The following is an 11183-nucleotide window of genomic DNA, read 5'->3' as shown; positions in this document are numbered from 1 at the left end:
TGTTTGTTTTTTAACGCCATCATGCAATCAGATGGGAGAAGACAACAACATTCTTTTTCTTTAGCCATGACCTTTTTCGCTATAATGTTTGAGCCATTAGAAAAGGGTTCTGATATCTTCTTTGGAGAAGATTAATTCTGGAAGAAATGTCTCCCAAAGGGAAATGCTACCAATGGCTTATTTGATTTCATGAAGATGAAGTCTTCTTTGGTAACTGTGCCAAACCTACTTGACAGCTTCGTAATTTCACTGTTGAATTATGTGCCTATAGTGCCTTTTGATCCTTCATAAGCCTATCAATGTGGCTGTTCTTGGGACTATAGGTGACTGCGCTCATTAACACAAAGCTTCTTAGCCCATGGGGGAGGAATAGAAACCATATCCTTTGCCTCAAGTCTAAATAGGCTATTGGCTGAGCAGCTATTAATGTTGGTAATTGGAACCTTGTTGAAGCTAGATTATGTTGGGCTACTTCCTGCTACGATTGGAATCTTGTTTTTTTGGTTGAAATTGGCTAAGGTTTCTATTTTCTTTTATCATCCCTATCTGTTACCTGGACTACTTTCCCCAGTTATTGAGGAACTTTAACTCGAAGTCCTTCCTTTAGATACGCTGTTGCATGTTACCAGGAACATGATGATTCTGATAATTTTTCAATTTACAAGACTTGAAGAGCATTGTAACAACCGTTTAATATGTGATATTTCCTACCGTGATAACTCCAGATTGAACATTTAACTGATTTTAATCTGAAGAAACTCTGCAACTTGTTGAATTGGTGGATGATAGCAAGGTGAGAAATTGATGGTTCATACTGTTCTGATAATATTAAAAATGTTGAATGACACCTTTTTTTTTTTTGTTTGCTATCCAATGCATCTGCTTATTATATAATAGAAATTTGCAGGATGTGAAGGAACTCATGGAATTAGCGGCGGAAAGAATTTAACTGCAATGAATGACATTTGCTTCCTTTTGGGTGTGATCTCATTTGGAATCCACAATCGGACTCTCTCGAAGCACTATTGCAAAGTTCAATGCATTAATCACAACAAATTAAAAGCTGGATAACCATAGTAAAATCAAGTTACATGATGTGTTGCAATTTATCCAAAATAATTGGTAGAACATGTTTGCTTGCAAATGATTAAGCATGGTTGAAATGGTTTGGAGAGCTTAAATGGATATTATCAGACCTTCTGATGGACATTTTTTCCTACATGAAACAGTGATTACTGAGTCAGATACCAGTGGATGCGTTGGGGCCTGCTTCTGTGCACACGCCTTGAAGTTGCTCGTCACCCAGGTGCCCATGCTGGAATATCAATAAGACATTGAAACATCCGTGAAATTGTATGTTATCTTCCCAATCGAACAAGTACATTCCATTTATGAGTTAAATGTTATTTTATTTTTGTTTTCCAGCTTAGTGTGCTGAACTGCCTCAATCTTTTATTTATTTATTTAAAAAAAAAAAACGAACAATCTGTTGTTTCCGTTGATAGAGGGAAACTATTCTGTTATTTCCATTAGAAGATTCGTCGTTTCTCCCTGTATTGTAAATCAAATAAATGCAACTGTCAACTGGTTTCCGTTGCACAGAATAAACCGTTGATTTTCTGTAATTATTTTCATCATTGGACTACAGTGGGAAGGGGCAGGCAAATATTCCTCTTCCTTTATGGTGGATTTGGTAAAGCAACTTTGTTTCCTTCATGTGGAAGTGGAACCCATCTTTTTTGTCTAAATTCTTCTCACGCTATACTGTCTCCGTAGTTCTGTTTCCATTTACTACATTACATGCATTATATTTTATAAAATTTTGAATATCTAAAAATATAAATACAGAATATATATATATATATATATGCTCAATTCAAATCAACTAAATCTTTATCCCAAAAATCATTCACCTTCATTCTCATCTATGCAACTCTTATCTAAGAAATCTCCCTACCATCATCATCTACTTGAAGGGAGCCTAGATATTATTTAAAGTGATTACTTTGACATGACTCTTTTTTTATTCAAACTAACTCCTCCCTCTATCACACTTGGTTTTCACCGAACTTACAATACATGAAATCTTCTCTCTCATCTAACAATATCATCAATCCGTAAACATCATGCACCAAAGATACTCTGTTGTATATGTTTAATTCATTCAAAAAAAAATTTAAAAAAAGTAAGGGGGCTTACTTGATCTTGGTGTAAATCCAATTGAGATCGAAAATCTCTTATACATATCTTTCAACACTTGTGTGTGGAGCACTATCATAACTTATTCTTCCACTGTCCACCACTAGGCATGGCCTCCGAATTTGATTTGAATTAGCTTCACTAAATCAATTGTTTAATTCACACTGGGATCTTCTACTCCCTCTATCAATGAATAAAATCTAATAAAAATTGATACTTCAATTAAATAATTTGTTTTGAACCGTAAATTAAAAAAATTATTTCAGTTGGTGAATAATTTCAATTCACATTGAATCAAAATTAAATTGAAATTGAATTAAAATTGCAAGGAATCTTCAACCCTATTCATATTCAATTGGACTATGAATTAAATCCACAATTCCAACTCAAGATCGAACCTAAACCACCTTATGCCGATGTTTGTCAACCACCGCTCGGTCGGCTCACGTCTTCGCAAGGGGCATCGTATGTACTTATAACGAAAGTATCATATACATCTAATGCAAGGTTCTAATTGAAGAGGTGGTAAATGCTAACCATTCTAAGACAATTAATGAAGTCTTGATGTAGTAATGAACTAGCCAAAACTGAAGCCCCAACACTCAGAACGGTCTCAGGTTGGAATTCACTCATGTTGTCATGTTGAGTTATATTTACAATTTGTTGTGTTGGTATTTGTCCATAATATACTTCGATTCTGCATGTCCGTACAAGAATTTATGGTTTTGGAGGCCCTGCATCTCTATCAGTTACCCTTGAAAAGGGGAAAAAAATAGTAATCGACAAAACAAATTGTATCCCCATTCAAACAAAACATAGACATAAATAACAAAGCAACCACCGTCGTGTAACTTGAGTTTGCATCACAGATAAATGCAATCACCCACAAAAGAAAGTGGAGAACCCTGATGACAATATTATGAAAATGCTTGATACACAATCTAGTAATGAAATCCAACAGGCCAAATTAAAAGATGGCAACTATATAAATAAATATATATGTATATAGAAGTCCTGTCCAGACATACATTTCCTTCCAACAAGGTTGAGGACGTAATTAGACAACATTATTAAGTACCCATATTCACTCCAAGTTCACAGGAGTACTTGACAGGAAACAAAAAAAAATCTGTTAGATCTATTCCATTTTAGGCCCTTATTGCAGAGCTTTGCTGCTTGTGATACCTGGTGAGAGTCGCATCACTCAGTGAAGAATCAGCATCTCCCTGACAATAAAAATGAACAAAACTAGACCTACAAGTATGTTAACAATATATACTGATGGGGGATTTGGCCTATGGATTAATGGAGTAATCTCCGAACGAATGGAACAAACCTCCCTGTCATTGTCAGAAGATCTAGTTGATTTGAGATTCAAACCTGGCTTTTCAGGTTCCTTGCTTGTTATGTAGCTGCAACTTAAGTTTGTCACCTCACCAGTGGACACTGTGCTGGGGTTGAGTTTCTGTCCTGTGAAGTTGCTGATCATTAGTCGTTTCTGAGGTTTTGGAAATTCTTCACCAACTGATTCATTGCGATTGATCTCTGGAAGACAATAGCACCGATCCTGCCCTTGCCCCGACAAGCAATTTTCCATGTCTTCGAAAGACTGTCATTGCGAAATTACTAGTTACGTTGATCTTTTATGCCTTAACAGGTAAAAAGATGTATAAAATCCAGAAAGGCTACAACACCACAAATGCAACAAAGCTAATTAAAGAGCATTTGATTCATTGACCATGCCAATAAAGTTTATATTTCCACCAGAAGATCATTCAAATATTAGGAGAATATTATTAATAAAATAGAAATAATTTGAGTAAAGTGCAGAGTAATATCATATAGGGTTCAATTTCATCACTAGGGACAGATTGCTTCTATGTTTTGGATCATCTGGCTTAAGTTCCTCACCTTATCTCTGGTTACTACGCTTGAAAAAGATGCTATGCCTCTGCAGACTCCAGGTTTGTAAGCATATCTTATGTAATTGATCTCAAAAGGTCTATCTGCAGCTGAGCCTGCTGTGGAAGTCCCGGTCACTGAGACTTCCTTGCGATAAGGATCATTCTTCCCTTCTCCAGAAGTCAGAGTTTCAGTAGGGGTTAGAACAGTTTGCATCTGCTGATATTCTTCAGAACTGGCGTCTCCATCATTCAAATTTGAAGTTTTCGTAGGTTGGGGAGACTGCCATAAAGATATGAATAAATGAGTTAACGTTTTAATTTTCTGCATCAGGTTCAAATATACTTTACGTGATATGAAAGTAAAATTTCTCAACCAGCTAATGGATAAAAGCCTTTTTTTTTATACCTCACTGTAGCCAGATGCAGTCTTCCAATGGATATCCGCAACATACGTTTTTCTTAATGGCTCTGGTGGCCTGTAGTCATTAGGGGGAACATCTGCATTTTTTTGGGTGAAGCATTCATCATCCAGAGAAAGAAATGAATCTGCCAACTTTATTGGATCTTCATCATCACTAGTATCATGCAAATCCAACCCCATATGTGGATTATCAAAACAATTGGTCTGTAGCAAATGCTCATCAGAAACACCCTGCTGCTTCAGTCCTTCTGGATGCATCCCCATAATGCAGATTTGAGATTGCAGAACTTGTTCTGGATCTGTCTGTGGTCAGAAAACCAAAACCGAATTAGCATTACTCTTATATATACTTCAGATGCACCAGCTTAACAAGCTAAAAACTGCCATATGGGCTGCATGATTATAAACCTGAGCATCCGTAGGACGACTTGGTTCACCTTCATCCTCGGGTGAATGATCGATATTTTCATCTACTTTCTGCTTTAGTTTACAGAGAACAAAATGCCTCTGCACCATTTGAAGAACAAAACAATGAGAGCTAAAAGAAAAAGAGTATATTTCTGGCATCAACTACTAGCACATCTGCCATGTGTCTTATCTCATTAGTCATGTGAATTTTTTTAAGCGGAGAAATTTTGGATTAAAACAATTTGTCGACAATGATTTTATTATAACTATTAATTATGGCGAATCTTATTATAATTAACTGTTAAAACCTATCTATTAGATTATATAAAATAATTTCTTGTTTAAGTGACACACTTAAATTTATAATAACATATGTCCATCTTCTTAGTAATGAGCTTAATCATGAGGTGTAATAAGCAGCAAAATTAAACTTTTAATGTATGTTATTAATTAATATGTATATATTAAATAAAATTTATTGGTCTTATTACTACCCCTAATTAATATGATATTTTTAGTTTCTTAATACTTAATATAATGTATTAATAATATTAAAAAAAATTCTAATACATTTTATGTTCATTTTTAGCTATATTTTTAATAATAATAATAATAATAATAATAATTAATATATCTTAAATAAAATTTATTGGTTTTATTATTACCCTTAATTAATATGTGACTCTTTTTTTCTTAATATTTAACATAACATGTCAATAACAGTGAAAAAAAAGACTTCAATGTTTCTCATATGCATATCCATTCATTTTCTAAGAAAAATAAAATAAAATAAAAGATTTCAATATTTTTTATGTGCATGCATCCATTCTCTCCATTCAGCTTCTATACAATAATTTGACAGAGAAAATCACATAAAAAATTTTCAATATCAAACTAAAGTGGTATTTATTATTTAGACAATTTTCTTAAACCATAGCTTACATTATCTAATTAATGCTATTTTTTTTTCTCTTTTTGTGTGTTAATAATTATGTAAAATCAATAAACACAAATAATTAAAAATATAATAAAATGTTAAAATGATAGTCCATATTTTTATCTAATAAGAATTTAAAAAACTTAAAATCTGCAAAAGTTGCGGCGAATGACTGGTATTAGTAAATTTTCAAAAAGCTGCAGTTGTTACCATGGTCACAGAACAAACAACAGGACAGAATCCAAAGCATCCAACATGCTGGATATAGCTTACTTTCTTCTATTTATGTCAATGACTTGTTTAGAAGGCCTAAAAGTTATGAATACTAGCTCACTATTTTATTCAAAAGGGCAGAGCTATGGGGGAGATCCATGGATGTAGAGTTAGCAGGAGAGGCCCTAGCATCTCACATCTTCTTTCTGCATATGATAGCTTTTTCTTGTTTAGAGCTAATGAAAGTGAGGGAACTAAAATTAAGCAGATACTAACCACCAATGAACAAGTATCGTTTCGGGCAATTAATTATCAAAGGTCATGAGTTTTTTAATAGTGTTAATGTTAACCTGCAGGACATGAGGAATGATGTTTCAAATTGTTGCACTATCACTTATCGGAATAAGTCCTACATTCGCAGTGTACAAGAAAATTAAAGGGCACGAAGAACTCAATTTCAAACCCAATTCAACATGTAGTCTATCAATTTGATATTCACACTCTTGAATCCATAATTCTCGATATAGTATTAGAGCAACTTAGGAGTGTTACTACTACATTTCAATTTTAAGTTTCAGGCATTAACCGACTATTGTAGTTGCCACTTGAGGGGAGTTATTAGAATATCACTTATGAGAATAAGTTTCATATTAGCAGTGTATAAGAAAATTAAAGGGTATATATTCAAGTGTTGGTAAACCAAATCAAAATAGATATAGAGTCCAATTTTAAGCCTAATTCAGTGTGTAGCTGCCAATTTGATATTCGCACTCCTGGATCCATAATTCTCAACACAAATATTATGGATGTTAATACTCCTTTGGACCTTGGGAGATAATTGGGTTTGCTCTCTCTTATAGAAAACAATACAAAATAAAATTTTTCTTTCTTGAAGGAGAGGTTATTGAAGTGGCTTTAAAGTTGGAAGGTTAAATTACTTTCCAGATGGAAAGTAGATTTTATTGAAATCTATAGCCTAAGCAATTTCCACATATTGTATGAGTGTGTATTTTTTCTATATATCCACTATTAAAAAAATCACAATGTATGATAAATTCATTTTGGTGGGGTTCGAGCAGAATGGTAATAGAAATATCCATTAGCTTTCATGAGATAGGTTGTGTGCTAAGAAAGAGAATGGCGGTATGGGCTCACGCATTCTTCATTACTTCAATATAGCGACGCTTGGTAAGCAAGGATGAAGAATTTTTTCCAACCCAAGCACTCTTCTAAGTCAAATTTTCAAAACTAAATATTTTCCTTGAGAAGATTTCTTTAGTGCACAAGTGGGACATATTTCCAGTTTTGTTGGAAGATTATATTACAAACGAAGGGCATGCTATAAAGAGATGTTAGATGGAGAGTTGGGGATGGAAGGTTGATCAAGGCATCGAATGATCCTTGGCTATGCAGTGAAAATAATTTTTATATTGAGACCCCAATGGTAGTAAGAAATGAGGAGTTAAAGGGTTAGTGAGTTTTTGGTAGGTGAGGGAAAGAAGTGGAATTGTCAAAAGCTGAATGAATTGTTTGTAGAAAATGATGTGAGGAACATATTACGGATACTATTAAGCCATAGAAGTGAAATTGATAAAAGAATATTGCATTATATAAAGGATGACAACTACTCAATAAATTCCAGGTATCAAGTGACAACAACTACTAATTACGGAGCCCATGTTACAACATCAAGTAACTGGAAGGAGGTCTGGAAGCAACCTTTGTCACCAAAAGTTAAAAAAACTTCTTGTAGAGGGCTTTGTGTGATAGATTGCCCACGACACAAAGGCTAGAGCAAAGAAGAGAAAAATATTAGGATAAGGATTTACGAGATACTAGCCATACACACACAGTCTTAGTCTTCAAAGAACTCCAATGATATCTGGATTATGAGTTTCATTCCAACACCAACTCCTATTCCTGATAGGAGTCAATCTCAAAGCTTAACTAAAGGGTTGACATGTATGTTTATCTTAACTGGATTCATTCTTTCATTATCAAATCTCATTACTCATTTAAGCATTGGAAAGGTTGCCAAACCAGCCCAATATTCCTTGTGTTGCATTTTAGGTCTAAAAGATCCGCGGAATTGTTAGAACAACATCAATGTGACTTGCCTGAAAACTTGATACGTGCTATATCTATGTCCGTAAACTAAAAGGTGTTGGGAGTGAATGATGATGGAAATATAACCATCTTTGAAGAGTTCCTTTTTCAGCTTTTGACTTGTCAAGATGACCACTATTTTGCTTAAGTGAGAGCAGTAATTTGGAATATATGGGCTCACCGTAACTATCTTCTTTTGCATGGCAAAAGTAATGACCCGCAAGAGATAGTGTCTGCAACATTAAGATTGTTGAGTGATTGAGAGGTGGCTCAAGAGGGAAAACATGATCAACAAGAGGATGACAATGAAACACGAAGATGGAATGCTGATCAGCATGAAGGCAGAGAAACTCTTAGAGCGATAAATTGATGACAAAAGCCTTCAGCGGGAATGCAAAATTGCAACATGGATACAGCTGTGGTTGGCAAGGACAATTTTATCCAGTCTATGGTGTTGTCTTGAGGGACAGGAAAGGTAATTTTATGGCTGGTTTATTTGGAATCATTCCTAGCTGCCAAATCTCAATGGAGGGCAAAAGCTCTTGGGCTTAGGGAGGTGTTGGGTTAGATTACTCAGCTATATTTTGTTAGGGTAGTAGTTGAGGCTGATTCACAGGAGGAATAATTTCATGTTGTGTGCTCTAGTGAGTTCAACTGGATAGAATTTGGGGTAGTCATCATGGGCTGTAAATTCTTGTTAGAAGAGGGATGCGAAATGTCTCTACAATGGATTCATCGACAAGCAAATAGAGCAACTCACTCCCTATCAAAAGCTGCACTATCTTATGCTAGTCCTACTGTTTGGGATGAACCTCCAAGCTTTTTAGTTTTTGTATTGGCTGTTGATTCCCATTATTAATAAAATTAATTTTACTAAAAAAAGTTATGAATAGTGTAACTTAGAATGAGTATTCTAGTATATTTTTCATTATATTAATATTTGTTTATATTAAATTTAATTAAATCCTACTAAACTTGTGCTAAATGATGCTATGCCAAGTAGAATAATTGAATTGACAATGAAAAAAATATAATTTTCCCTTAACTCAAAAGTCCAAATTTTTTATGCACATTAGCAAGTGTGCGTTTCAATTTCTCATGTGCTAAAAAAAATATTAATGAATTTTGATTTAATGGTATTAGAATTTTTTTTATAAAATTGTAAAATCTTTCAGAATCAATTGAAAAAAAAAAAAATCCGTAACAATGTCATTTAATTGCATTTGATGTTTCAGCCCATAAGGTGAGACCAGTTTATAAGTGAGTGGTAGGGAATCTCACCAATATAGTCAGTTAAATGCAAAACTCAATGACTTGCATTGACATAACTCGAACTAAAATTCTTCCATGCACAGACAGCATGGAATAGATAGAATATCTTAGGATAATCTATATAAAATGATAATCTAAAAAAATATTATATATATATGAATGAGTCTCATGAAATAATAATTACTTAGTAATAAATAGTTTTATTTATTGGCCAACGCTTCCAAACTTATTATGTAATATTTTTTTATATGTTGTCTCAAATTTTTTACTTTAACATTTTAAATTTCAAGTTTAGTGTATTGAGAGGCCTGCAACCTTGAATTTAGAATAAACCTACTAAGTTTTTGTTGATTTTAATTAATAAAATATTACATATTTAAAAAAATAAAAATAAAAAATAACTATTTAGTAGTGGGTCCGAAAAATAATCAATTGATAGCAATAAAACATAAAACAGTATAGAAGATGATTCATGGTTTAGTACCTGGTTGGGAAGGATGTTTTTAGATTGGTACTCGTGTATGATCCAATTGGTTCTGACTGGCTTAGAATCATGGACTTTCTTATGAAACACTAGGGTCCTCTTGCTACCAATCTCCTTCCGGGACTCCCCAGCTTTGATATAGCGAATTTTTCCTGTGGCTTTCCAGAATCCAGCCCTCGTTGTTCTGTTGGCTCGTTTACCATTAGAATACTTGAAATCAGGGCGACTGAAGAAATACCAAATTTTATCGTCTGATGATATCAGGGAATGGTCTGCAAACACAAAAACAGACACAAGCACGTAAGAAAACAAGCAAGTTTGCGATGACAACAAAAATATGGAGGAAAATAAAAGAAGAGTTTAGTTAATAAGATATCGATGAAAATTTTCATTACCAGGCAGATCCCGTGGCTCGTACTGGCAGAGATCAATCTCGCCAATAATATGATTAACAAGGGAATCGTTGCCGTTGATTTTATTTTCGAGATAATAGGCGACGATTTCTTCATCTGTTGGATGGAATCTGAATCCAACTTTAGAAGAAAGACATCCCTCTTCATGAAGGGGATTGGACCGAGAATGGGTGTGCAAATGTGCATTCATTGTGATATCGCAGCTTGAGTCTTGCACCCTCGAACGCTTTAAACTAGCTCAGTCTGAAAAGCTTAGGCTAGTTTCCTCGAAAAAGGAAGAAGCCTGTGATGTGTGAAAGTGAAAAATGGAAAGAAAGCAAGTAACACAAGGAAGAGGAATGGAAAAGAAAGAGAAATATAACAAAATCTCACCCAACAAGAACCAGATTTCTTCATTACTCCTCCTAAGACAGAAACAAAAGGGGATTACTTGTGTGATGAAACGTATGATGAAACAAACGCTTAGAAGGACAAGTCAATGCATTTTCGTGGGTTATTCTGCAACTTCATTGAGGAGTCGTCAAAGAAGCGAGGTGGAAGTTGCTATTTAAAGAGCTGAATGGCATTGACCATACGACGCTCTTATTCTTTCCTGATCAAAGCATCTACTTACATGAGAAGTTAGCTAAAACAAGGACAAATGGATTCGGAAATTAAAATCTCCCCATTGGCCCATGGAAAGGGAGGGTCCCGCAATGTTGGGCCTCTACTCTCTCTCTCTCTCAATAGTGAAATTTTAAAATATACCGACATTATTTTATTTCCTTGTGAAAAATTGGAATTAATTTTTTAAAGAAATTCAAAAATAGAGTGTTATATATATATA

The 11183-nt window shown here is 34.2% G+C and overlaps 1 protein-coding gene and 1 long non-coding RNA gene across 3 annotated transcripts; one reads left to right on the top strand and one right to left on the bottom strand.

Moving 5' to 3' along the window:
• The first annotated feature begins 6 nt into the window (after positions 1-6).
• On the top strand, positions 7-1424 carry LOC131177865 (uncharacterized). The gene is made up of 2 exons (XR_009147126.1): positions 7-793; positions 908-1424. It is a non-coding gene; the product is annotated as an uncharacterized LOC131177865 (long non-coding RNA).
• A 1666-nt stretch (positions 1425-3090) lies between these two features.
• LOC110661679 (NAC domain-containing protein 62) lies at positions 3091-10919 on the bottom strand. 2 transcript variants are annotated; one of them, XM_021820377.2, is made up of 7 exons: positions 10730-10919; positions 10340-10640; positions 9945-10216; positions 4933-5031; positions 4510-4827; positions 4111-4383; positions 3091-3808 (listed from the first exon to the last, which is right to left on the bottom strand). In XM_021820377.2, the coding sequence occupies exons 2-7, from the start codon at positions 10545-10547 to the stop codon at positions 3404-3406; spliced, it is 1575 nt and encodes a 524-aa protein (XP_021676069.2). In that variant the 5' UTR covers positions 10548-10640; positions 10730-10919; the 3' UTR covers positions 3091-3403. The 2 variants fall into 2 exon arrangements, with proteins under 2 accessions (XP_021676069.2, XP_021676070.2); XM_021820378.2 differs by having other exon boundaries at positions 10340-10614.
• Positions 10920-11183: the final 264 nt, after the last annotated feature.

The sequence above is a fragment of the Hevea brasiliensis genome, chromosome 2 (genome assembly GCF_030052815.1).
Source record: "Hevea brasiliensis isolate MT/VB/25A 57/8 chromosome 2, ASM3005281v1, whole genome shotgun sequence".
NCBI lineage: Eukaryota > Viridiplantae > Streptophyta > Magnoliopsida > Malpighiales > Euphorbiaceae > Hevea > Hevea brasiliensis.
The sequence above is the reverse complement of the archived record's forward strand: the minus strand, read 5'-3'. Positions and strand labels throughout refer to the sequence as shown.

What these genes read in the sequence shown, in the direction of transcription:
- LOC110661679 (XM_021820377.2), bottom strand. Translation starts at nt 10,547, where the DNA reads ATGAATGCACATTTGCACACCCATTCTCGGTCCAATCCCCTTCATGAA. An exon ending in CGAGCCACGGGATCTGCCTG is followed by an intron (nt 10,217 to 10,339) that starts GTAATGAAAATT and finishes TTGTGTTTGCAG; the next exon opens with ACCATTCCCTGATATCATCA. An exon ending in GCGTAGTAACCAGAGATAAG is followed by an intron (nt 3,809 to 4,110) that starts GTGAGGAACTTA and finishes TCGCAATGACAG; the next exon opens with TCTTTCGAAGACATGGAAAA.